Here is a 27,957-nt window from a genome sequence, read left to right as displayed (position 1 = left end):
TTACGTTACAGTGGCCTCTGGTGTGGCTTTATTTACAACAGGGAGTTGGCGCCGAGTCAGGATCGCCGGGTTATTAACAAGCAGGGAAAACGCTGTCGAAAGAAGAAAAAGAAAAAGATGGTTAGCTCCGTGGTTTAGTTGATCTGGCTGCTCCGTCTGAGGTTGGGAGTCCAATTCCCGCCCCCCCTTGGCCTCCGTAACAGGATCTGGACTCCAGGATCTGTAGGGTCCCTCTTCTACGTCTGCTGTTCTGAGATCAAGATTATCTGGTTAGGTCACAAGAGACAATCTGGGCGATCTGTTGCCCCTGCTGATTCCATGACTCAACCCTAGAGTCAGAGGAACCCGTCACACCCTCCAGCCAACGGAGATGGCACAACATCCAACCCACCTGAGTCAGGGACCTTCAGCAGCCCTTGGGAGAAGTTCATTTTTCTCCGGCCTACAACTCCCAGAATGCCAGACCACCCCCGCCACAGGAGTGATGAACTCCCGGGGGGGATTCTACGATCTCAGTCGCACAATGAACCCAACCCCTCTCCCATCATCTCAATCCCACCGGTGATGCCCAAAGATTCCATTTCGGGGCCAACGACTCTCAAAATCCCGCCTGCCAACGTTTTCCAAGGTATCCAGAGGCACAGCCCATGGAGTGCTCGCTAGCAAACCTTTTATCCCGCAGGGGATGCCAACGGAGGGCCCATCACGCTGGCTGGAGGGGTTTTTTCTTCCCTTGCTGCCAAGATGTTGTTCAGAGAATGGAGAGAGAGAGAGATGAGTACTGGAGGCAAGAAAGAAACTCCTCCCCCAACAGCAATCATCTGCTCATGTGGAAGGAGGAAAGAAGGAAGCTGTGTCTGGAGTCCATGGAGGGCACCTGATTGGGGAGGGGGGCAGAACTGTGACCCTCCAGATGTCTTGGAGTTCAGTTCCCAGATACCCCCTCCTAGCATGCTTATCGGTAAGGGCTTCTGAGTAGCAAAGCCACAACAGCCTGGCGGCCAAAATTCCCCAGCCCTGCTATAAAGCTTGGGGTCCCAAATCATGACATGCTCTTCCAGTAAGAATTTGTTAGCAGCTTCCCAAATACGTTTTAGGTGTCAGGAGGGTAAACTGGGCCAAGAAGGAAGGAAGGAACGGCTGGAAAGAGTCTATGTGGAATCTGGAAGGTTAAGAAGAGATGGTTCAGAGGTCGCATGGCTGTTTGGGGCCTGGGAGGACGGACCAAAGCTTCGTGCTTGGCTGCACGGTCTCTCGGCCTTTGGTCACCTCTGTTTAGCAGAAACCCAGAACACTCAGCCCAGAGACACAGAAAAAAATTCACCCATTGGAGACCAAGTGCACAATATTTGGAATTTCGTTATGTAGAACGACAGCAGGAAAACTTGTTCGGAAAACGAAAGTAAATTTAGAACTGCAGCTTGGAAATAGTTTACTATAGTCAAGGCTCACCACTGAAATCCACCAACGGGCTCTGTAAACCTGTGACGGATCAAGAAAGTTGCCACCGCTTCAGCAACCTGGAAGAGAGAGGAGAAAGGCTGGAGGTTAAAGCAGTGATATAGAGAAGAGATGCAGATTTCTAAGCACAGGTAGCTTAGTAAATCTGCTCTCTTCCGTCCAAGCTCCTGCAAACGCCCAAATTACTGTCTGCACTTCCTTATCTCTTTAACACTTTTCCTGGTGAAGCTGAAAGTGTACTTTTGACTCCCAAGCAGCAGGACGGGACCTTTCAGTCCCCTGGGGACATGATCTGTCACAGAATCCACACAGGTGTGAGAATCACAAGGAAGGCGGAGTGACATTGCCACCTTCTCCGTTCCGAACAGTGTCCCTGAGTTTCAGCTGCAGGGAATGCACCGTTGCTTGCCTACCACGAAAAACTGTCCCAACAGATCACCCATTTTTTTGCCACTGGATTATCTTTTTTTTCAAGCCCCAGCCAATGCAACACGTTGGGAGGGATCTGGTTGGGGTGAGAACCACAATGTCAAGAAACGGAAGGGACACAGTGTCGTTCCTAGTGGGTTGTCCTTCCCTCGGGGGGTGGGCTGGTGGTGGTTCAGGAAATACAAGTCATGTAAAGTGAATCCTAACCTTAACTCCAAAATGCTAGTTCTTGGTACTCTAGTAATTCCTGTGTAAAAATATCCCAGAACTCACTCAGGGCAAGTCCACCTCCTCCAAACCAGGATGGCTAAGAGGGTCAAAATGTCTCGGATCATCCCTGTGAAGTTGGCTCCAGGTTTTGTTTTGTTTCTGGCTGCAAAACCCCAGGAGCCTCCAACCCACGGAAGGCTGCCGGGGGAGCTGCAGCGGCTCAGCCACTCACTTTGTCTGGAGCATCCTCATGGACTGCGTGGCCGCACTGTGGAAGGACTTGCATCTGGAATTTCCCTGGAGGGAAAGAAAAGAGGGCATGTTACGACTCTCAGGAGGTCCTGGGCTATGTTGCTGTGCGTGTTTTTGCCGTGGCACACAGAACAGAGGACCCTGCCCACGACGACAAGGAAAGCCTTCAACAACACTCAATACTGCAGCTACCATTTACAGAAGTTCTTGGAGTTTTGGCATTTGGCATTATGCCTTTTGGGACGTGTGGCGCTGCAGATTAAACCGCAGAAGCCTCTGGGCTGCAAGGTCATAAGACCAGCCGTTGTAAGATCGAATCCACGAGACAGAGTGAGCTCCCATTGCTCCTCCCAGCTCCTGCCGACCTAGCCATTCAGAAGCACGTAAAAATGTGAGTCGATAAATAGGTACCACCACGGTGTCTAGTCGCGCTGGCCATGTGACCACCGGAACTGTCTATGGACAAAACGCTGGCTCTATGGCTTGGAGATGGGGAAGAGCACCGCGCCCTAGAGTCGGACACGACTGGACGAAATGTCAAGGGGAACCTTTATTATGCCATTCATTTTGTCTTGAGTTGCCTAGCTGTAAGGGAAGGCTAGGACTTGTGAAGGATGACCTTCACAGCCAACGGCTGCCCACAATCCCCCCCCCCACATTGATACAGGCTCATGCCCGACTTTGCCAATCCAGCAAAATGGATGCAGCCTTTCCCGGATGGGTTAAGACCCCAGCTGTCATTGTGTTCTGGCTGAGGAAGTTGTAGTTGGCTTTGGGAACCAGCAGCAAGCACCGCCTACCTAACTTCTAAGGGCACCTCTGCTTTTTCCTCTTAAAGACACGAGTTCTGAGTTCCACTTGCAGTAGATATTCAGCAGATTTCCCATGCTTCTATAGAACTGCGTTCACACATACATACATACACAATCCTATGGCTTCAAGATCTGGAGTTCATAACCCAAAGGCTCATCTGACCGAAATTATTTATCAAATGCGAAAGAGCGGAGAAATCCATCTTAGCCCAGAAGGTTAAGAAGCCTACCTTGCATCTGGCCAATGGTGAGATCTTTATCCAATCTGTCAACACCTAAACATGATTTGGAAGGGAGGAGAAGCAGCAGCAGACAGAGGATAATGTTAATGGTTTTTTTCCTTATCCTTCTGACTATCCTGCGGGACATGCAAAACAAGCCCCCCCCCCCCCGGTCCTCCACAGACAAGCCAACAAACCCAGTCCACATACATATAAAAAGCCCTTTTGAATTTGTCCAGCAACCAAAATATAGTTAGCCCCTCAGCAGGAAAGAAAAAATGCCGCTTTACAAGGAAAAGGGGCTGGCCAATCCTGTAGACATAGAGGTGCAAAATTTCAAAAAAATTATTTTTTTCCTGGAGGGAAAAACATTTTTCCTTGGTTTTTTTCTGGGGGGAAAATGGAAATTTTCAGAAATTTCACATCTCTGTGCAGGTAGGAAAAATAACTTTTCATTCACCGTGGAGCAAACTTCAAGGTATGTGATGGCGTAGCAGGGCTAGATTACAAGCAGACATGGGCTATTTGTATCCCTGGGGATACGAATGCAAATAGCAGCATCACAGGTTTCACGGAGGTCCCTTCTCTCCCCCCACCCCGAACGGGCCAGTCCACTTGCCAGGCGGAACTGGAGCCCTTTGTCATCCTCGTGGGGCCAATCACAGAAGGAGCCCGCTTGTCTCTTCCCCGCCTCCCCACGCAGCTCACCACTCTGGCGAGGAGGTGGGACAAGAGAGTCTCCCTGCTCAGCTGAGGAGTGGTCGGCTGCGTGGGGAGGCAGGGAAGAGACAGGCGGGCTTCTTCCGTGATTGGCCCCATGATGATGACAAAGGGCCCCAGCTTTGGCCAGCAAGTGATAAGTGGAACAGCCCGTTCTTGGGCGGGGAGAGAAGGGACTTCCGTGAAACCTGTGATGCCACTATTCACATTCATATCCCCAAGGGTACAAATACGAATCGCCCATGTCTACTTAGAAGTTTTGGGGCAACTTATTCCCCCCCCTCCCAAATGTAAGCGCAGACAATAGGCAATACCTTTATAGATCCCTAATTTTAAAAAATTAAAAATCATATAATAGGAAAGTTTTCATGGGCAAATCCCACTTCTTTGAACCAAAATCTGGACAGTGGTAGTAGATATAGACACTGTGCAATGATTTCTTCCCTTGGCTAACGTAAATGTTTGTGGACTGTAATGCTGTTGCTGCTGCATATATTTGTAAATAGACTTAGTTGCTAGAAGTCTGTTGTCTCTGCCTAATTTTCTTGACTGCTGGGATCGGAGCAAGGAGCTTTTGGAACAGACGCTGCTAAAAACTGCTCCACACTGACAAGTTCTTCCACTTTTTCTAGCACTGAAGGTTGGAGATCCTATTGCATACTTATGCCAGCATAATTTCATCAGCGTCACTTCCAATGGCAAATGGCCAGGAGTTTGGAAGCTGGTGCAGGCATTTGCGCAGACGCATAGGGTGAAATCCTGTTGCATAGCATAGTAAGTGGGAACCACAGCAAGACAACATCAAATCAACTGAATTTAGAGTGCTGCTGACTCACCAAATCCTCACTGATTCAATGGGCTTACTTTTATTGTGACTTACTATAAGCAACAGGATGTCAGCCACTAAGTCACAGGACTGGCGTGCATAAGCAGATGGATATAAGGACTTGCCATTGAAAAGCTATGCTGGCAGGTGCCAACAACAGGATTCAGGCCACTGCCTTTCCCAGTGAGTCCTGTCTTCTCACGCAATGTCCAGAGTATGGCAAAGTCAGTTAAGCCATCTTAGTTTCTGTTGAGAGTTTAGGCTTGCTTTGATCTACGACGGTGGTTCTTGCCAGTCTTCACTATTAGCAGTGCTGCCCATCCAAGAATATCTGAGGTCTGCTGAGAACTATGGATCTAGAAGCTACACATAACCATCTATTGGCAATTAGCTTCATCTTGCAGTAGACATGACACCTGTGTACAGGCCATGGATGGATAGCGCTGAACCAGCTGGGGGGGTGACCCCTCCAACACTGTACACTGAAATCCGCTGTATTTCTGTTCTTGCTACTACTTGAACAACATGTTTGCGGTTTTATGGCCCAAGACTACCCTGCAGTATTCACCAATCCAGCAGCACACGAAGAAAAATCAAGAAGGCTTATTTCGATTTAAAAATGCAAACACTTACCCCATCCCTACGAACGAGTAAAAAAGGGGAACCAGAGAGCATTACAAGAAGCAGGGAAAAGGGGAACACACGTACCGGCCAAAAGTAGCAGCTTAGGAACAGAGCAGCCGAGGAAGAGGTTGGAGAGGCCCCTGAACCAGCCATCCCAGTATTTCTCGGTCTTGGCCAGTTCAATGCGCCACGTGTAGGCCACGTCTTTCTTGGGCTGCAAGAGGACAGAAGAGGTCTAGTTTAACCCTTGCAGGGCAGAAGCAGCCATACTGGCATGCCACAGTCCCTGGCCATGTACAGAAACACTGGCCTAGATTCCAGAAAAGAAAACGAGGGCTAAATTAAACTAAAATTAAAACATTAAAATCAATTAAAATTAATATAAAAATTAAAATAGGAGTACCATTTGCCAGGTGTTGTGTTACGGTCTAAAAGCATGCTCCTACCTTGTCAAAATATCCATGGGTCAGTTGAGCTGGGCTGAAACCAAACCCCACTCAGGCTAAGGAGGGTGGAAATTTCTGGAGGATCATTCTCCGCTCCCAATAGCTTCATGTGGCACCATACTAGTGACTGGGCTAGAGATGATTTGGACTGGGAGGAACCCAGTTCTTCCCTCGCTTCATCCCTTTCCCACCTTTTTTTAGCACTTTCGCCAGCAGAACCTAGATCTGCCAAGGGAACAGTCTGCCCACAGAGCTGTTCTGCCAACTGTCCCTTCTGCCAGCAGATCTGAGCGTATTAGCTGGCAGAAGTCCTCAGCCACCCCCAAAGCCAACAGACTGCACAGCCCAGCATCCGTGGAAGCAGAATGTATTTCTTAGAAGCAGCAGCCATAGACATGCTTTAGTTGACATAACCTTTTCATGGACGGCTGCCAAGTTATTTGGAGGCACTGGATAAGGCAGCTTCCGGTTCACGAGAACTTACAGAAAATAGAACATGCTCGTCTTTGAAGTGTCGCGAGACTCTTTGACGTCACAAACTAATACAGCTGCTTCCTTAAAGATCCTTGTGACGCCCAGAGATTATATCAAATATTTGGGGGTTTCTGGCATATGCCTTTTTGGAGTGTAACTCACTGCTCCATCTCACAGTCAACAAAAGCTTATGTCAAATAGCATTTGACCGTCTTGAAGGGGCCATAAGAACCACGGAATCATAGAATTGGAAGGGGCCCCTGGAGTCCAACCCTCTGCTCAAAGCAGGAATCCCAATCTAAGCAGATGTGACGGAATGATGGTCCAGCTTCCTCTTGAAGCCCTCCAGCGTTGGAGCGCTCTCCACGTCCTGCAGTCATGGATTCCATCGTCCTACTGCTCTAACAGTTAGGAAGCTTTTCCTGAGATTCAACCAAAATCTGGTTTCCTGTAATTTGACCTCATGATGACTTGTCTTGAACTCAGGGGTGATTGGGAACAGATTCTGCCCCTTCTCTGTACGACGACCTTTCAACTCTTTGAAGATTGCACTATTTCACTGGTTCTTAACCTTGGGTTACTCAGGAGTTTTGGACTGCAACTCCCAGAAGCCTTCACCACCAACTGTGCTGGCTGGGGTTTCTGGGAGTTGCAGTTCAAAAACATCCGAGTAACAAAGGTTAAGAACCACTGCACTATTTTATCTAGGTTTGGTCTTCTGTTCTCAAGGTTAAACATGTCTAGTTCCTTCAGTCTTTACTCCTAGGTCTTGGGTTCTATTCCCCAAATCCTGTTTTGTTTTTTTGTTTTGCTAAAACCGCCTAAGGCAGCTACTCATCTGAAGATGTCCAATTCCAGGAAGTCATCCAGTAAACACCGCATCTCAAAGACACTCCCCCCCCCATATTGGGAAAGACTCATATGTGGAGAGACTCACATCCTTCTTCTCCAACACACGATGAAGACCCCCCCCCAAAGATCCCACGTTCCTGGCAAAGGCCCTCACCTCCACATCATCGTCTTTCTTCCTTTTGTTCACCGACTCCCCGTTTTCCCCGTCTTCCTCCTCCTCCTCTTCCTCCTCCTCTATAATCCCTTCTACTATGGCTTTGCGGGCTCCGGGACTGGCCACTCCTTCGCACCTGTTTTCAATTTTCAGGAGATGAAAGGAAAAAAAAAGGAGGCATAGATTATCAGCCCCTTCGCCCTCTCTACCATTCCATACTACCTTCAGGGGTTACGGGCTTGGTAAGGCTTAAGAGGGCGACAGGAGATCCTAGAATCAGGTATAAATACAGTGGTGCCCCGCATAGCGATGATAATCCGTGCATCAAAAATCGCTGCGAAGCGATTTCGTCGCTATGTGGATTTAAAAAGCCCATAGGAATGCATTGAAACCCCTTCAATGTGTTCCTATGGGCTTCAAACTTACGTTTAAGTGAAAATCCTCCATATGACCACCATTTTCGCTGCCCGGTAAGCAAGGAATCTGGGCAAAAACACAGCGGGCGGCCATTTTTTTTACTCGGCGGCCATTCTGGAACCGCCAATCAGCTGTTGGGAAATCATTTGCAAGCTTTGTTTTTTTAAACCACACCCTGGCTTTTCCCTTAAGATGAAAATTATAAAGAAAATAAAGGAGTACTAAGGATCTGTCAAAGACAGGGAAAGTCAGAGCAGCCTGGTTTGCACTGAGAAGGTTCTTATCTTGAGTGTGATCTACTTTATCTCTTGAGTGATCCTTTCTGTTCAAACCAATCAACATTGTTCCCCCAGGTGAGGAGGGTCCGTACAGGACTTTAGATCTCACCTATGTGTCCCCTTTTGATTAATGACCTTTCCTTCCCCTTCCCTACGGCTGCCATTCAGCAGACCACAACCACCTTCTCCTTGTTGCGGTTGATGAATAAAGTGACACAGTACAACAGCTATTTGCCCATCTGGATGTACTATAAGTTGTGTTGTGTTTTTTTAAAATCTCACTGTGTGACTGGAAGGAATCCAAACTGAAGGAGATTGGGCAGATGGTTGTCTAAATTTCTCTTGAAGGCCCCCTGCAAAGGATCGGGATCCCCAACTCAACTCAACTCAACTCAACCCAACCCAACCCAACCCGAGTTTCCAAGAGTGTTGACAGAAGCTGCAAAGGAAGTCAAGACATCAACTTTGGTGCAACCAAAACTGCCATTGTGAATTATTCTCCCTCTCTCCAGGATGGCTGCCTCTCTCACACACACCCCAAGTTGTCAAAGGGAAGAGGTGGGCGGGCTTCAAGGACACAACCTACTGTTTCACTTGGCCAACCATGGAGACTCTGGCAGATTCAAGATTCCGTATCTGTCCACTTTTCACACTAGAGAGAGAGGTGAACAAAAGAAAGAGAGAGAGAGAGAGAGAGAGAGAGAGAGAAAATCAGCCTTCAGAGACGTGTCCGTTACCTAACGTTCTGCTTTCTAGCACGGCTTGTGTCGTTAGCACGTTTAGACGCCCATCTTTTTTCTATCAGAAAACTCAAGATGGCGGGCAGCATCCCACTGAGAATGATGATGATTCAGCCAAGGAGATGCTTCAAATAATCGCAACAAGCAAGTCTCTAGCAATGAGTTGTACGAACACGCTGGGTTCTAGTTTACCTCCACTCGATGGCGTTCTCAAGAGATTTGAAGGTCTTGGGCCGACTTCGGAGAAAATTCTGCATGCTGTTCAAGGCGTCCATCGCTGTACCTACAAACAACCAAGAGGAAGGGGAGGGCCAGGAATCAAGCACCCTAAGTATTCCAAGAACGTCCACTTAAGGAGTGGGGAGGTAGGAATCCGTATCGCTGGGATAAAAGAGAGGGGGCGCTGCAAACTCAACAGTCTTGGTCCTCTCGGGCGGAGGCCTAGTAAAAAAAATAAATCCAAGGAGCTTCTAGTCCTCATGATTTAAGGGCAGAAATAATCTCAGTTTACATGGAAAGCTCGGGCCTCTGATGTGAAAGAAATCAGAGACCCTGGGGAACAAAACCTGTGTATAGCTATGAGCCTCTGCCCTGTGTGTTTGCCATTCAAAGAGCCGCCTGGTCATTAAAAGCAGGTCATAAAAACCCCATCAATTTCACTTGTGATTTCGGCAGGACTCCAGATCCAACCTTCCAACTGGATACGAGAGAGAGGGGGGGGGCTTGGACTAGTTGGGAGACACGGAGGAAAACGTGTTTATTTATTTTTATTTATTTTATTAGATTTATACCCCGCCCATCTAGACCAAAGGTTAGACTAGTGTTAGACTATGCTAGAGCAAATGCCATTTAGGAATCATTTGGATTTGGGTCACCCAGGTGTTCTTGGACTACAACTCCCAGAAACCCCGGGCAGCACAGCGGGTGCTGAAGGCTTCTGGGAGTTGTAGTCCAAGAACATCCAGGGTGACCCAGGTCTGGGAAACCACTGGTTTAGAGGGGTGAAGAGCTTTCCTCTGAAACCCAAACAGGCTCTGGGGATCCGGAGTTTCAACAAGTCTTGTTCTATGATTCTGAAGTGAGTGTAAAACAGGGGATTAACAAACCAAATTGGTTTTCCATGGCTGAAGAAAAAGAAGTGCATGGAATAGGAAAAGTCGCAGCCAAATGACGGTTCGGTGCCAGTTTATGAACCCCGAGAGCCGAAGGAGGAAGAAGCCGTTCACAAGGCTGTGACAACGGGGCCAGACTGTGCTTTTAAAGTGCGGCTCTTCAGAACAGAACGGACTCCTTTTCTCTGGTTGGTCTGTTTTTCTGCCTCTTTTTTCCTTTGGGACACACGTCCTGCTTCAACCATCCTTAGAGAGACCCTCCCGACTCTGTGCTACCGTTTCTTAAACATAATCCTGGAATATCAAACATTCCTGTAAGTGGTGACCCACCTGCCTGGGTGTTTTCCGTCAGCTTGATTTTAAAGTGCCTTCCGAAGGATGCCTAAAACCCTGAAGGTACACATTCAGCCTCTCTCTGCCATCACTGGGGCTCTGTGGATGGTAGTGCACTAGGCTAGCTCAGCTGAGGAGGATGGGGGTTGTAGTTCCAACCCCTTTGCAGCCCCCCCCCGGGTAAGTCGAGGCTTAGACTACTGGGCACGTGGCGACCTTTACGGTGGAGGAAGAGAAGAAGCCATGGCCTGGGGGAGGGGAGCACGGCAGCTTACCTTCCACAACGTCGATCATGCACAGACCCAGCAAACTGGGCACCAGATTGGAAGCGGCCGTGTGGACGGCAATGGCGCCCCCCATGCTGTGTCCGATCAACATGATGGGAGGGGAAAGGTCTCCGTACAAGGCCTCCACCACGTTGCCGACGTCTCTGCGGGCAGAACAGAAGACAGAAGCCGGGTGAGCCCTCCCGTATTTTTAATCAGAAGTTGAGAAAGTTACTCAATTAATAATAATAATAATAATAAAATCATCATCATCATCATCATCATCATAATCCATCAAGTTAATTCTGACTTATGGCAAACCTTTACAGCGAATACTCAGAAGTGGTTTTTCCTTTCCCTTCTTCTGGGGGAGCCCTGGGACTATCGTGCAGCTGGCCCAAGGCTACCCAGGCTAACTGTATTCACGGGAGGCCCAGTGGGGGGGAAATCAAACTCCCAACCTCTGCTTCTGCAGCCAGAGACTAAAACCCCTGAGCTATCCAGAAGCTCAATAATCATCACCTTAGAATTGCAGAGCTGGAAAATATCTTATGGATCATCACGTCCAGCCCCTATCAAGGAGGTCCAAATGGGGAATTGAACTCCCAGCCCTCTGGCTCTGCAGCCAGGTGCCCTGAACCACAGAGCAATCTGGTCAGCTTGACAGATTACAACACTCCCAATTTATCACTCTGGTAACTCCAGTACGAAAACGAAGCTTTTCCAACCTCTGTTTCAGGTGTTTATTTCTTTCTTTCTTTTTCTTTTAAAAATATTTTTACCCTGCCTTTCTTCTGAAGAAGGATCCAAGGCAGCTTACGTTATGAAAAGGCCATATACAAAGCAAGCAATGGGAAGGATACATATAGGAGCCAAGAATCAAAGAAATGCCACTGCAAAATTGGTAAACACAACCGACACCAAAGCCACATTCAAAGCAACAAGGCACAACATGCCCTTTAAAAATCCCACATCACTGAAGGGAAAGCTCGCCGGATAAGAAACGTCTTCTTTGCCTGCTTGCGGAAGGACAGCCGAGATGGGGGCCAGGCTGGCCTCCAGTGGGAGGGAGTTCCACTGTCTCTGGAAGCTGCGACAGAGAAGGCTCTCTGTCCTGTGTCTCCAGCCAAGCACACCTGTGAAGGTGGCGGGGCCAAAAGAAAGGCCTCCCCTGATGAGCTTAACACCTGGATTTACGTACACAGACCTCCTTCCATCTCAAGAGACGAGGGTCACATGCTCTGAATAGAGGTCTTGGAACAGCGTCTAGTGTGGCTGAGAAGGCCAATTCGAGAGTGACCGTCCCTTCCAACACCTGGAGGATGACCTTAATAATGGGGACTGAGTCCATTTGGTCTTTGTATCTACGTGGGTAGGTACAAAGGCAGTGACAGATTTTACTTTCCTGGGCTCCATGATCACTGCAGACGGTGACAGCGGCCACGAAATTAAAAGACGCCTGCTTCTTGGGAGGAAAGCGATGACAAACCTCAACAGCATCTTAAAAAGCAGAAACTTCACCTTGTCGACAAAGGTCCGCATAAGCTATGGTTTTTCCAGTAACGATGTATGGAAGTGAGAGCTGGACCATAAAAAAAGCTGACTGCCGAAGAATTGATGCCTTTGAACTGTGGTACTGGAGGAGGCTCTTGAGAATCCCCTGGACTGCAAGGAGAACAAACCTCTCCATTCTGAAGGAAATCAACCCTGAGTGCTCCCTGGAAGGACAGATCCTGAAGCTGAGGCTCCAATCCTTTGGCCGTCTCATGAGAAGAGAAGACTCCCTGGAAAAGACCCTGATGTTGGGAAAGTGTGAAGGCAGGAGGAGAAGGGGAGGACAGAGGACGAGGTGGCTGGACAGGGTCATAGAAGCGACCAACATGAATCTGACCAAACTCCGGGAGGCAGCGGAAGACAGGAGGGCCTGGTGTGCTCTGGTCCATAGGGGTCACAAAGAGTCGGACACGACTAAACAACAACAACCTATGTTTTTCCACCACAAGTTGCTGGACTGAACTAGATGCAAGTTGGGTGGCAATATGACAAAGTCCCTTTTCTGAAAGAGCCAACCTGCTTGGAATCTCTTTGAAGAACATGGCCTCCTTCACAACTCAGCAGTACCAAGCTGGGAGAGCTTCAGCTCTAAACCAGAGAAGCATTTACAGGGGATAAATAAGTGCCTGTTCCGGGTCACAGACACCGGCCCCAAGCTCTCCTTTTCCAGCTGGTGAGCTCTGCCCATCGCAAATACAGCCTACGCAGCAGATCCTCCAAAAAGACACACTCGAGTCACTTACACACGGTCTTCACCCATGGGGGGGGGAGAAACGGCAGGGCGAAATAAGCAACAGCGGTCTGAATAAGCAACAAGAGGTCGGGAGCAACCCCAGGACGTCTGTTTAGCGGTCTGCTCTTCTTCGGGACGTGGATCAGGGCCACTTCACCCAGCCCACCACCACTCTGCCAGCCCCTCCAATCTGGATCCAGAAGTTACTGTGAAAGTCGCAGTGTGCATTGTGCATCCGTGTGTGTGCACGCGCGCATGCCTCAGAAACCCAAGTGCACAACACAACCCATTGTGTGCTTTATTTAGGGCAGCTGCTACACCACAAGTTAACAAGAGGCACTTCTCTTCGTCAAGGGGAGGGAAAACCTGAAGACAAGGTCACACACACACATACAAAGCAAACGATGCTTAATTAGCATGCATAGCCAGACATTGGAGACACCTCCTTTAGAAAGGAGAGAAAACAGGAAGCACTTCACTTTACAGCCAAAGAGGCCAGAAGGAAACAGGCCGGGGCGAGACGAGGCCAACCCACCGAGGTCCAACTCTGACTTGGATGGAACGTTAACCGGGTTCTCGACCAACGGCGGAGACACCCATGGGTGCAAAGGCTGCCCCCCAGGCGCTTGAATACATACCACTGGAGAGAGCGTAGATAAGCATACAAAGTGAAACGGAGAGGGGAAGGATGGAGAATGAAAAGAAGGCCAGAGGAGAAACTGCACGGCTTTCATCCCAAATTGGTCCAGTTGGTAGGTAGGTAGGTAGGTAGGTAGGTAGGTAGGTAGGTAGGGAGGGAGGGAGGGAGGGAGGGAGGGAGGGAGGCAGGCAGGCAGGCAGGCAGGCAGGCAGGCAGGCAGGCAGGCAGGCAGAAGAAAGGAAGGCCTCTGCATTCTGCATTATGTGTGCTAATATTTTCATAGAAACATGGAGCTGGAAGGGGCTTATAAGGAAGACAGGAGGGCCTGCCATGCTCTGGTCCATGAGGTCACAAAGAGTCGGACACGACTAAATGACGACAAATAAGGCCATTGAATCCAACTCCTTGCTCAAGGCAGGAATCCCAGTCGAAGCAGATCCGACAGAGGGTGGTCCCATTTTTCCTTAAATGCCTCCAGGGTTGGAGCCCTCACCACCTCCCCTGAAGGAACTGTTTCCTTTGTTGTACTGCTCTAACACTTAGGAAGCTTTTCCTGCTATTCAACCAATCCATCTGGACCCGGCGCTCACTATGGAATCTCAGGTGGCGTCTGTGGTCCGTACCGCTTTTTTCCATCTTAGGCGGATAGCCCAGCTGCGACCCTACCTTGATGTGGGGGCGCTTACTACCTTGGTGCATGCGCTCGTAATCTCAAGGTTAGACCACTGTAATGCGCTCTACGTGGGGCTACCTTTGAGGTTGCTGCGGAAACTACAGGTGGTGCAGAATGCTGCGGCCAGATTACTTAGTGGAGTGAGAAGATTCCAACATATCTCGCCCACTCTGGCCGCACTGCATTGGCTGCCCATCCGATTCCGCATCGACTTCAAAGTGTTGATGCTTACCTATAAAGCCCTAAACAGTTTAGGACCTCGATACTTGGTGGAACGCCTTCTCCCACCAAGTTCTACCCGTGTCACTCGAGCGAGCCAGGAGGTGAGGCTGAGGAGCCTAACACCGAGAGAGGCCCGGAAGGAGAAGACCAGAAATCGGGCCTTCTCGGCGGTGGCTCCTCGTCTCTGGAACAACTTACCTCCTGAGATTCGCGCGGCTCCCTCGCTGGACATTTTTAAGAAACAACTAAAAACATTGATGTATAGGCAGGCTTTCCCAACAGAAAACTCCTGACGATTTTTCCTTTCTTATATCTTTCTTTGATTTCTATCTTAGTCTAAGTGCAATGTTTTAAAATTATATTGTTTTTTTATTGTAAGCCGCCTAGAGTGGGCTAATATGTCCAGATAGGCGGGATAGAAATAAAATAAATAAATAAATAAATAAATAAAATCTGGCATCCTGTCGCTTGAGCCCATGGTTGTGTGTCCTGCCCTCTGGGAGGATCGAGAGCAGATCCTCCCCTTCCTCCATAGGACAGCCTTTCAAGGATTTGAAAAGTGCTCTTCTGTCTCCCCTCTGTCTTCTTTTCTCATTTGTGACCCACTGGACAGATGGTTGAACTCCTGTCTCTGTTTTGCCACTTATTACTGTTCTTTTGTATTATAATGTATTTATAATACACCCAACATAATCCTTTTTTCCTTCTCTTTTTTATTGGTTGCTTTACGTTTAGAGATTTGGTCCCTTCTGAGAGATGCATTATTAGATTATTTTTGCTGTTCTGTCCTATGTTTATACTACGTTGGTATTATGTGTTAGCCACCCAGAGTTAAGTGGCCTGGCCACTAGATGGACAGGGTAAAAAAATTAATTAACTAAATGAAATTAAATAAAAGATACTCAGCTCTTCCCCAGCACAGGCGGCTTTCACCAGCCTGCAGTACAGGAAGAAGACCCTGGCCGATGGGAGCAGCTGGTGTGGCCAGCCTGGAAATCCTCTGCAAGCGAGATTTCAGCTTCCTCTAAAGCAGCTACCTGAAAGCCCACCACGTCAGAGCCAGATGGGTCCCCCGCAAGGAGGAAAGCAGTAACGAAGCAATCTGCCAGCCACGCAGGCGAGACTCGGGCTTCGAACGCTTAACGGAGGGGTTCGCAGGTCATGTGATTCAGCCTCACCAGAATCTGGTGCCTTTTGGACTGGGTCATACAGAAGAGGGTTCCTCGCCGGGAGGCAGAATAAAGCTGTCTTAATGGAGTGACGTACCTGGACATCGTCTCCGCAGAGAGATCCTCGGGATTTCTAACTTTTGTCTCACCTGAGAAGCAAAGCAAATGCACAGTTTTAACCCGCCGACAAACCCAGTGCATAACCTTCCTGGTGGCCTTATTTTATTTTTTTATTTAAAACATTTTTTTACCCCGCCTTTTTCCTCGAAAGGAGAAGTCAGTGGCTAGAGGCTCCCCCGACCCAGCAGAGACCGCTTGGTTCAACGCCACCAAAGATGGATCCTGCCCCCTCCGACTGGATCAGAGACAGCTGAAAGATCCCCCCTCCACCTGCTTTGCTTCGATCACCCACATTGCCCTGGGACATGTCCTCCCGCTTCCCAAAAAAGACCCTCCCCCATCCTGGATACTTCATAGGCATCCTTCAGTCTCGAGAGACTATGGTAATGTGCTCTGAATGGAGGTCTTGGAACAGCGTCTGGTGTGGCTGAGAAGGCCAATTCGAGTGCGACCATCCCTTCCACACAGAAGACAAATACAATCTGCCCCCTGTCCAGCTCCCTGATTTTGCTGATTTCAGGATTGCCTCTTTGCCTCAGCCTGCTGGGCGAGGGTCTCTTCAAATTGGGAGAGGCCGTGATGCACCGCCTGCCTCCAGGCTGAACGCTCAGATGTCTGCAAGCGGGATTTGAAGGCCTTGGAAATGGATCTCCTGGATACTGTGAGCCATGAAAATGGGTCCAATCTGGCTGCTGTGGACCCAGCAGGTAGCTGTGGCTACCTCCAGAAAGGATGACTGCGCTCAACGAGGGAATGGTCCCAAAAAGGCGAAGAGCCCAGGATCAGACAGCTTCTACAGAAACAGTAGCCAGCTTGGAGGAATCACGCTGTGGGATGCATCCAGCCCAATGAAAGGGACTGACATGAAATCAGCTTTTATTCTGTTGCGGGATGAGGCAGGGCAGTTTCTCTCAAACAAAGGGCTTGAACCCATTATTGTGAAGCTTAGTCATGCTTCTCGGAACTGTCCTGCGTGTGATTCATTCTCTCTCTCTCTCTTTCTCAAACCTACAGTTGCCAAACCAGAGAAGGCTGCCGTAAGAAAGGCTGCAAGATTAAAACCTTCCAATGGAAAAGGTGGCATTTGACCAAATCTGTTACTGCCGCCCGCCTTTCAGCTGTGTCGTTTTTACTCTTTCCTCAGGTCCCTGGCTTTGCTGTATTTTGCACGACTTTTTTTACTGGCTGTGTCTCGCTCTGTGTTGTAGGAGTGGGTCCCAGGGCAAGACGTTTCTGGACTACGGTATTTCACCCATGATAATAATTTCAGAAATCACTCAGAGAGAGAGGCAATTTGCATTTAAGATCAAGAGAAACTGAGAGAAAGGCGGTTGAGCCGTGCGGAGAGGGTTGTCGGTTTGGGCTTTGTTTTTTAAAAGAATGGCTTACCGTGTCCTCTCAGATCCAGAGCGACGATCCTGCACTGGATCCGGCTGATGATGGCAGCCTGCAAAGAGAGACTAATTGTGAAATGCTAATTTGGCCATCCAGGATTTTCATTACTGTATTTCTCTTAATCGGCTTATACATGCAGGTTCATCAGTCCAGGAGCACCCCTGTATGAGCGGGAGATTGGTCCCAAGCCCCCTCCTCTAGCAAATAACGAAAAATGCAGATTATACAGCAAACACTACAGTATTTTAATGGCAAATACTATGCATAACATGATCTCTATCCCCCTCTAGTGGCCAGGTCTGGAAATGACACCACAGAAATATATTTCTCTAGTAAATGCTATACTGTACATAGCATTTTGACCCAAATCCGGGAGGCAGTGGAAGACAGGAGGGCCTGGCATGCTCTGGTCCACGGGGTCACAAAGAGTCGGACACGACTTAACGACTAAACAACAACAATATATAGCATAGTCTCCAGTTCCCTCTAGTGACAACTTCACCTTCTGAAATATATATTTCTAGGGTTTTTCTTTTAATATTTTCAGACTGCGGATAAGTGAGCTAGCGGATACCGATCCCGTGGATAAAGGGGCCCTATTGTATTACAATCCTACCATGCATAGCATATATGAGTCTTCCTACATGGCAAGTCCTTTTTGTGTTAAGTTAAAACACATCCTCCCCAGTAAGCACAAACCCACAGCTGTAGCATTCCAGCGGGCAATCTAACCTGCTATTTTTCTCACTGCACTCTGTCCTCACGTTGGCGCTGCCATCGCCCCGGGGAACACCTGAATGTGTTCCCATTCTTTGATGAGGGTCCTTCTACGCCCCAGTCCTTTGCAACTGAGAAGCACAGGTTATGACCCACCTACCGGGGGGGGGTACCCCAGGCCTCCTTATCGTCTGTCTTACTCTCAAAACCAGAATCCGGCTGCATATAACACGGAGGCTGGATTGCTGCATTCCAAATAATCATTATACCAAATAATTAACGTCTTGTTTGTTTTTTGTTTTTGCCATTTTGGGTTCTCATTGCCTTCAATGGGTGGATGCCTGGTTTCAAAGGCGAACTGATGCGTCTTATGCAGAGAAATGCGGTGGATGCCTGCGCAGACCTGGCATGGATTTACAGCTCCAAAGGTTCACAAACATCTCAATTAGCATCTTATTTTAAGCAGGAAAAACGAAGGCAGCACTTAACAACTCTGGAGCAATTGTCATTGTGGAGAGAAAGAGAATATTATTATACCATTCATTCCCCCCCCCCCGACACACAGATATTTCAGGACGGAATCCTTCTGCTGGGAAAAAAAATAGAAAATTGTGCTCCAGTATTTCTCCCCGCCACCTTGCAACATTTACATAAAAATGTTATTCTTGGCATCAAAAGGATGAAAGGGGGTATTTATGCTGCGAAGCGGCTTTAAAAACAGGCCTTTTGCTCCCAAAAATGCAACCGGGAAGCAAGGAAAGCCTTTTCAGGAGGGCCTGCAGAAAGGAGCCGTCCAAAGCTACCTGCCTTCGCAGCCTCTGCGGTCACTGGAGAAGCCACTGAGTTTTGGAACTTGGTGTATATTCTGGTGTATATCACATTAAATGTAATTAATGGAGGTAAGACGCTCTTTAGGAACCCCTGATGCATCAAACAGCAAATGGGAAGTATAAATATTTCAGCGAGAAAGGGCCGCCGCTTCTACTCCGTTGAGGGTTCCCTGCCAAGGTAGTGGTGCTTATGCAAGAAACTCACAAAAGGACACAACAGAAGTGGGTCAACCGACCTCAGGCGGGAATGCTCAGCTTCTGGATTTCAATGCCCAGAAACTGTGACCGTTGGCCACGCTGCTTCTGTTGATGACGGAGAAACCTGGACCCAGGACACAATCCCATCCATCTGTATCTATTCAGATACAGGAGTCCCATTCCGGGATCTGATGGCTGTGTTCTGAACACGGCCAAACAGCACAAAAAACCTACAACAACCTAACAAGAAAGAGCTGTAATATTTCTTTTCATTGGTGAGAGGGGAAAGAAGGAAAGAAAAAAAGAAAGATGGAGGAAGGAAGGAAAGAAAGATGAAGGAAGAGAAAAAGAAGGAAGGAAGGAAGGAAGGAAGGAAGGAAGGAAGGAAGGAAGGAAGGAAGGAAGGAAGGAAGGAAGGAAGGAAGGAAGGAAGGAAGGAAGGAAGGAAGGAAGGGAGAGAGAGAGAGAGAGAGAGAGAGAGAGAGTGGAAGGAAGGAAGGAAGCAAGGGAAAAAGAAAAAGAAGGAAGGGAGAGAAATAAAAGAAAATGAAGGAAAGAAAGCAATAAGAAAAAGAAAGAAAGATGAAGGAAGAGAAAGAGAAAAAGGAAGGAAGACAGGAACCCAGTTTTTCTAAAATGGAAAACTGTTGTGGAGCCTCAGAGCTGCCAAAGGCTGCCTGGTCACCCCACGCCACCCACACCCCACACCCCACACCCTTTGCCCACCACCTGTTTGAAACTCTGGTGCCTAATAAACAAACATAACCAAAGGCGGGGGGGGGGGAACGATGCCGCTGGCGGCTTACTCACCGTGAACACCGCCCAGGAGAGCGCAGAGTGGCCCCCGCCGTGGAGCAGGAGCAAGACGGGGCCCTCGGAGCCACTCTTGTAAATTCGAAAAGTGTATGAACAGTTAAGGATTCTGCAACGATCTCCGACAGAAACCGAGCCACTCAGGGACTGACACAGCCCTTTCCGGATTCCCTTTGTCTCCAACGTGACCGAACCACAAACCAAATCTTCTCCTCTTTGGGTAATAAATACTTTAGGGAAATAGTTTAGAAGAGCCGCCTTCCCTCCTGGGTCAAACAAGATATCTTATGGCACAGATCTTTTCTCTTCCAGCAACCCCCACCACCACACTGATCTGCTGGAACCCGTGTCTTGGGGGGAGAAGGGCAGAGATTCAGCCAAACTAGAGATTTTAGGGTTACCATTGGACCCCCGTATCCATGGGGGATCATTGCCTAGCCACCCCTTGCGCACGGATGCTGGAAAACATGGATTATAGTGAATGCTATTTTAATAGCATAAATGGCACGAATGGCAGAAAGTGAGAAGGAATTAAAGAACCTCTTAACAAGGGTGAAAGAGGAGAATGCCAAAAATGGTCTGAAGCTCAACATCCAAAAAACTAAGATCATGGCCACTGGTCCCGTCACCTCCTGGCAAATAGAAGGGGAAGATATGGAGGTAGTGACAGATTTTACTTTATTGGGCTCCATGATCACTGCAGATGGTGACAGCAGCCACGAAATTAAAAGACGCCTGCTTCTTGCGAGGAAAGCGATGAAAAACCCCAACAGCGTCTTAAAGAGCAGAGACCTCACCTTGCCGCATAGTCAAAGCTATGGTTTTTCCAGTAGCGATGTAGCCGCCCAGAGTGGTCGACCAGACCAGATGGGCGGGATATAAATAAATAAATAAATAAATAAATAAATAAATAAATAAATAAATAAATAAATAAATAAATAAACAAACAAACAAACAAACAAACAAACAAACAAACAAATGGAAGTGAGAGCTGGACCATGAAGAAGGCTGACCGCCGAAGAATGGATGCTTTTGAATTGTGGTGCTGGAGGAGACTCTTGAGAGTCCCCTGGACTGCAAGGAGAACAAACCTATCCATTCTGAAGGAAATCAACCCTGAATGCTCACTGGAACGACAGATCCTGAAGCTGAGGCTCCAAGACTTTGGCCATCTCAGGAGAAGAGAAGACTCCCTGGAAAAGCCCCTGAAGTTGGGGAAAGTGTGAGGACAAGAGGAGAAGGGGATGACAGAGATGGATGGACAGTGTCCATGGGGTCACGAAGAGTCGGACATGATTTAACAACTAAACATCAAAAATTTTAATAGCAAAAGCAATACATAGTGTGATCTCTGTCGCCCTCTCATGGCCAGTTCTGGTCACTTCAACTTTTTAAATTATGTTTCTAAGATTTTTCTTTTAATATTTTCATATACAGTGGTGCCCCGCATAGCGAGTGCCCCGTTTAACGACGAATCCGCATAGCGATGCAGATTTTGCAATCGCAAAAGCTATCGCATTGCGATGTTTTTAATGGCTAAATATCGCATTGCGATGATCGGTAAGCGTTTCGCTTACTGATTTACACATTGCAATGTTTAGAAAACAGCTGATCAGTGGTTCCAAAATGGCCGCCGGGGAAAAATGGCCACCAGGGAAAAAATGGCCACCTGCAGCGTTTTTGTGCCCTTTCCTCGCTTACCGGGCAGCGAAAATGGCAGCTGAATGGAGGCTTTCCGCATAGTGGTGAGTTTTTTCCCCATAGGAATGCATTAAACGTTTGTTCAAAGATTGTAAAAGTTACTGTTTGGCTGGCGGTCCTGTTTGTCCGAGGATCTGAGTTTTGCAGTAAAAAAAAAAAAGAATGCCTATAACAGGAGCGGATGAAGTCTAAGAGTTTGGGAGTCAGAATCAAGGCCCTGTGACTGATGTAAACCACAACAGGTTCAGAAATGGCCTTAACTGGCTGGTTGTTTTTTTTTAAGGGGGGGACTTTTTTGCAAGGAAGAGAAACTGCATTTTGTCCATCTCCAAGCTTACAAGGGGCTTCAGAAAGCACTGTATGCCTCCGCCCCAGCCACGTTAATGTCCCACGGCAGCGTGCGAGGACCTGCAAGCAACAGGGCAACCGAGCAAAGAACAGTTGAACCCCCGTACCCACCTATGGTGTCCCATACATAATTCTTGTACGGCAGGCAGAATAACATTGCAAAGCTTTGCTGTCAACTGCCCATAGTCCTCCAACTCCAATGTTACTTCTACATACTTTCTAAGCACTAGGCACTCTGTGTCTTATTCAAGAAAGGAAATAGTCAGGGCTAGGAAAAAATGCTAAAAATAATAATGGCCTGCATCCATTAGCTAGTCTCAATGGTTAAGCGGATGCTCAGTGCAAAGTCAACACACATGTAAATTGCATTGCATTTACACATATAAGATAAAAAGAAAAGCTAGTACACTTTATTCATTATTTATTATTTTTCTTTATACAGAGCCTTTTTCCTAATAAGAGGACCCACTGTAGTGGATACAGAGAGGGATTAGAACTCACGAGACCTGGATTAGAATCTTAACTCAGCCATGAAAATTCATGGGGGAGCGGCAGCAGGAAAGCACTCCACAAACATCTCGTACTAAAAGTTTTCATTTTTGTTAAATTATTATTTAGCACAATATGTTTTAACTATTGTTGCAAGCAGCCTGGTGTACTGGTTTGTACTAACTGCGTGGTCAATAAATCAAATAATTAAATACTATAAGTCTGCCATACAGCAGAAGTGACTTGGCAGCCCATACGAAAAATTGCAAAGGGTCTACTCTAATTCGGTCTAATAATGGAAAGAAAGAAGACAGGAAAATTATAATGGCTTCATCTGAAACACCAGTGCCAGCTATTATTTGCATGGATGGTACAAGCAGGACACTCATATTTTGATATCAGCTGTAGATCGAAATAGCTGGCCTCAAATCGCTTTGTTTGGTAAAAAGGGGGCAAGGGTCATGGATTTGTTTTAATTTTTGAAAACCCTTTTTGAAATCCTTTGCCACCCATGGTGAACGACAGTTAGGTGATGGAGTGGCCCAGCTCAGATCGAAAGAGTCTTTGGACAACACAAATCCCGCTATCTATTTAATTTTTATTTATTTGAAATATTTTTACCACACCTTTCTTCGCGAAAGGACCCGAGGTGTTACAGAAGCATTTTTTTAAAAAAACCCAAAGGTAAAAGGATATATCCTTGCCCGAATCGCTCTCCACGATGACGTCTTCCATAGATTCAAAATACTGGCTCCACGGGACTGGGGAATAATCACGCTTCTTTCCAGGTCTGAAACAAACAAACACACAAGAACCGAGGTTTAAATGTGATACTTGTGCTTCAAATAAATGAATAAAACATCTCTGGCAGCACAGAAGCTTGCCTTCGAAGTCACGGAGGAAGGCCTGCTTAATTCTTGCCAGGAGCAAAAAAGAAAGAAGGAAAATAAGATGCTGTATTATTCACTGTTATTTATTCGTTTTTATTTGCAGGAATGTTATCAGGACTACTTCTAAGACTCTTGCAAATGCTCCATTAAAACTTGCAAATCTCTCCCCCCCCCCCAAAAAAAACACAAACCTCTGGGTCTCCTAACAATTGAGATGCCTGGTCATGGAAAAGGCCAATGGAAATATTTAATATCGCCCACTCAAATTCCTTCCCGTGGCCCGGAGCAGAGAAATGCTTTAACCTGGCAACCGCAAGATAATGCAAGGACCCCCAATGAGTCTCATTGTCCAGAGCATTCCACGAGGCAGGAGCCATTGACCGATCACTTTGGCCACCAATTTCTCAGCTCACAAAGGCCTCTCGGGGCAGAGGCTGGTTTCTCACTTTATGACAATGTTGTAATCTCAAGTTTTTCGTAAGATCAAGAACCTGAACTGTGCCCGTGAGTCGTGGTGGCTCCAAACATCAGCGTATCTGTTTTCTAAGCACTTGACTCTGCTATCATGATCTTTATTCAAGCTTGCTGCTAAAGGCTTGCCTGTTTCTCTGGAAAGGATCACAGGCTTAGGGTTTGGTAACTCTCAGTACAAAAAAAAAAACAAAAAAAAAAACACCCAGAGTTGAGAAAGCAGACCCCCCCCAAAAAAGTGGCTCTCTGCTTCCTGGTGCCCTAAAATTGCACGTTGGTTTATTTATGGCACTCTTTCTCAACTAAGTGCTTCAGACTCTAGTGATATAAAGTACTAAGCTGTCAAACATGATCGTAAGGTCGTGGTTGTCTACCTTTGGCCTTTTATATATATCTTTGGGTTCTCGGCTCCCAGAAACCCAGAACATTGGTTGTTTTCCCTCGGTGGGAGTCTAAAAATCTAAAACATCTGGTATGGAGAATAAAATCTGAGAATCATGGGCTGAAAGCCATGCGCTCAGGAGTCCTAAGACAATCCTTTCCCCGACTGTTTTAAAACAGTTTGCTTTGTCTAAAACAGTGGTTCCCCGACCTGGATCTCCAGATGTTCTTGGACTACAACTCCCAGAAACCCTGGCCAGCACAGCTGGTGGTGAAGGCTTCTGGGAATTTTATTCCAAAATCATCTGGGGACCCTTTTCCTCGTTAGCAGCAAACATTATCCCCGTATTCGCCACACCAGGTCCAAATGGTAAGCCAGTATCACCCCTACCCTGAAGAATCATGTTTGAAGCCACGTCTGGCTAAGGCCACCTAGGGAGTCTGTGGCTAAGACGAAATTCGAACTGGCAGCTTTCCAAAGTGACACTCATGTTCTGGTTCCTGAATTACAGGGAACATGTAATTATAAATTACTTGTGCATTTATATTCACCCATTCTTGGTCATTTTTCAACAGGCCGGAACAGAAATGAACATGTCTTTTGATCGTAAAAATATATCCATTCAGCAGATTGAGAAAGGCTTATTAATCCGGCAGGCTGTGCCCGAAAGCGGCTCTCTTGCGATGCTGCTTGTTTGGGCTCGCACAAGGCATTTGAAATAATAGCAGATGATGGCAATGAAGTCCCACCATCATCCTCAGAATGAAAGCAAGGGTAGATGAAAAAGGGATGTAAACCTGCACCGTCTGGTTTCACTAGCAGGTGCTACAAACATAGTGCTTTTTCCGAAGTAAGAAGGGCTGAGCAAGTCAGCGGGAAGGTTCAAAGTCACTCTTCTTACAAGCTGCACCGACGCCAAGGCTGAATCTGACAGACAGCTATTCGTCAGCGTCGCCGAGAACACTTTGAGGCACAAAAAACTGGTTTGCCAAATTACACCACACCACATATCCCCAGCCCCTAATGTTATTCAAACACGAATCACAAAACATACCAATAATAATTTGTAGAACCACACAAGGAGGCCAGGATCCTTCATCCGAGACACAGCCTCATTCCTATAACCAGCGTCTTATGCTGTTGGGTAGGAAGCCTCGATGAGAACAGAAGGAACAGCCTGGAGCCATGCTTCCCAACCCCGGTTCCCCCCCCCGAGGGTTCCCAGACTACAACTCCCAGATGCTTCCACCAGTAGCTGCGCTAGCCAAGATTTCTGGGAGTTGAAGTCTAAGAACATCTGGGGAGTCCTGGCTTTGCTACCTAAGATGCTAGCTAAAGATGCTGGGGATTGAACCTGGAACATCTGCATATAATCAGGCAACCTTGTTATTGTTGTTGAGTCATTCAGTCATGTCCAACTCTTCGTGACCCCATGGACCAGAACACGCCAGGCCCTCCTGTCTTCCACGGCCTCCCGGAAGTTGGGTCAAAACCTTAGACACTCCCTAAATCACACTCAGAATCTAACAGTATTTTTTTTTTCAGTCACTCTGATCTGGCAGAGGTGGGCAGCTTAAAACAGGGGTAGGCAACTTGTGGCCTTCCAGATGTGGCTGGAATGCAACACCCATTGGTCCTGGCCAGCAAGTCCAGTCGGGGAAACATCTAGAAGCCTATCAGTTGCGTACTTTTTTAACAACCAAAAAAAGTCAATATATCTGTCTCTGTGCAAGACTCAACTGGTATATCCTTCCCAATGGTCTTGAGAAATTCATCTTTTGGAAACGGCCTCCCCCAGGCCAAAGCATAAAATAAAATCTCTCACCTGCACAACAGAGAGCAATATATATATATACCACCTCATTACAACATGCAGTGTGTTTTGCCAAATTTATCTCAGGAACTGCTAGAACAAAATCCTAGGGTCCTGCACAGTAGTGTCACCAGAAATTTGGAGCCCCCAGTTGGTCGGGACTTCGTGAACTCCAAAACACTGCACTTTCTATAAGGACCATCAGTCAATTTCCCTCCCCAAGTATTTCTCTGCTGGTTAAACCTCAGCCAAGACTCTGCTCACAATCCGAGTTCAATCCCTACAAGTTGAGGCAGCCAGCTTCCATCCTTCCAAGGTCAGTAAAATAAGGACCCAGCTGGCCAGTGGCGGTGGGGGCAATATATATTGTGCATAATAAAATTGTATTTTTGCCCAATGAATGTTTTAAGCACTATAGGGCAGTATATATGCTTTTTTTAAAAAATTATAGGCATGCCCCAGCTGTTTCTTTTTTGATCTTCCTTTTCTGTAGCTGGGAAGATGGGAGTGGTCAGTCAGGTATTCCTCTTTTTTTGGGAGGGGGGCTATTATTTTATTTGCATTTTTACATCTTGCTTTCTGCTGCAACGTGGGTGCGCTGTGTTATTTGAGACCATTCATTTTACTCCACCCCTACGGCACGGTGGCAAGGAGTTTCATGTTCCTTTTTGGAGAGAAAGAGACTTTTAGAATCGAGATATCCAAGAGGCGGCAGGCGAAGTGGGACGACCGACTGCCGCCCCCTCTTATGCATTCTCCCATCTGCCACCCCGGGGATGGACCCCCCCCAACCCCACCACCACCACCCGATAGGAAGGAAGGAAGGTTCCGGCCATCACAAGACGGTGGCCCACGAGGGAGGACGGCCCCTCAGAGCCATCCTCCCCATGTCGGCTTCCAAGACCACCCCCCCCGGGGGTCCTTGTTCATGACTCCCTCCTCTTCCCCACCCTTCACAAAACCACCTTCCCTGCCCAGGTGGGTCTCCTGACAGCATCCTTGGGAAAGGAAACCTCTGGGGGTGCATTAAGGAGGAACAACCCCCCCCCACACACACCCCTCACCCCACAAGCAGACAAACACAAGGCACTGCCTCCCCCCTGACTGCTCTGCAAAGGGTCTCTCCCCCACCCCAGAAGGACCCCCCCTCCCTCTCCCTGGATCAGACCAAAGGTCTATAGACAAGAATAGCATTTCTCCCCCCCCAATTTTCCTATAGAGTCCAACGAGACACGCAGTTCCCCCCTCCCCATTTTAAGGCAACCCACCCCAGAGCACCCCCTCCCATCCAATTGCCAGATAGAGAGACCCCCCTTTTTTGATGAGGGGGCTGCCCCCTCCCCCAGTCTCCTGGGCTCCCTCCCCCCCACCCGCTGCCGAATGACGTCACCCCGTGACGCCACGGGGGCTCGTGACGTCACCGTCCCCGGGAGCCCTTCCCTTTCCCCCCCCCCCGCTTCTCCCTTTCCCGCCTCAAGGGCTGCTCTTACCCCATGCGCATCTTGGGGGGTCCCTGCCCGCTTCCCCCCGCGGGGCCCGGAGGGCGAGGGGGCAGGCGGCCCAGCTGCAGCTGCTTCTCCAGGGCGGACATGGCGAGCGAAGCCGGCCGGGAGGGCGGCGGCCAGGAAAGGGGGGCGGGGAGCTGGGAGGAGAGGAGAGGAGCCCCCCCGGAGGAGGAGGAGGTGCCGCCGCTCCTGCTGCCGCTGCCGCTGCTTCCGCCTCGCCTTCCCAGCAGCCTCTTCTGGCCTCGCCGGAAAGGCTCCGCTTCCTATTCCCTCCCGAGGCCTCATGGGAAACGCAGTCCTTGAAAAGCAGTCCTCACGGAAAGGGGTGGGCGCGCGGCCTTGGACGTCTTCCGGAAACTGCTCGAAGAGCACCCTGGGAAATGGCGTTCTTTGGCCGTTTCCCCCCCTCCCATTGAGTAAGGACGAGCAGGCGCCCTAGAGCAAGGAATAGAGTAGAGGTGCAACCCTGCTCACGGAGCAGGTCAAACCCGGAACAAGGTAGTAGAAAGCGAGAGAAACCCACGGGGCGCTTTAAAGACTCCCTATTCAATTTTTTTAAAATGGGAGGTTTCGTGGGCACTTGGTCAGACAGATGGGAACGCAAGGAAGTGCGCCTTGCGATGGAGTCCAGCCTGCCTGCTGGGGGCGTTGCTCTCGCCTTCTCCGA

General features: G+C 48.2%; 1 protein-coding gene across 1 annotated transcript; it reads right to left on the bottom strand.

The window, feature by feature from the left end:
- PPME1 (protein phosphatase methylesterase 1) lies at nt 1–27,445 on the bottom strand. The gene is made up of 14 exons (XM_078390233.1): nt 27,276–27,445; nt 22,926–23,019; nt 19,689–19,781; nt 17,128–17,185; nt 15,716–15,767; nt 10,637–10,791; nt 9,109–9,199; nt 8,763–8,828; nt 7,482–7,617; nt 5,640–5,769; nt 3,395–3,439; nt 2,333–2,397; nt 1,453–1,520; nt 1–92 (listed from the first exon to the last, which is right to left on the bottom strand). Exons 1-14 carry the CDS (start codon nt 27,374–27,376, stop codon nt 74–76), a joined length of 1,173 nt encoding a protein of 390 aa, XP_078246359.1. The 5' UTR covers nt 27,377–27,445; the 3' UTR covers nt 1–73.
- Nucleotides 27,446–27,957: the final 512 nt, after the last annotated feature.

Source organism: Pogona vitticeps, chromosome 3 (assembly GCF_051106095.1).
Source record: "Pogona vitticeps strain Pit_001003342236 chromosome 3, PviZW2.1, whole genome shotgun sequence".
Taxonomy (NCBI): domain Eukaryota; kingdom Metazoa; phylum Chordata; class Lepidosauria; order Squamata; family Agamidae; genus Pogona; species Pogona vitticeps.
This window is presented reverse-complemented; position numbering and strand designations above follow the sequence as displayed.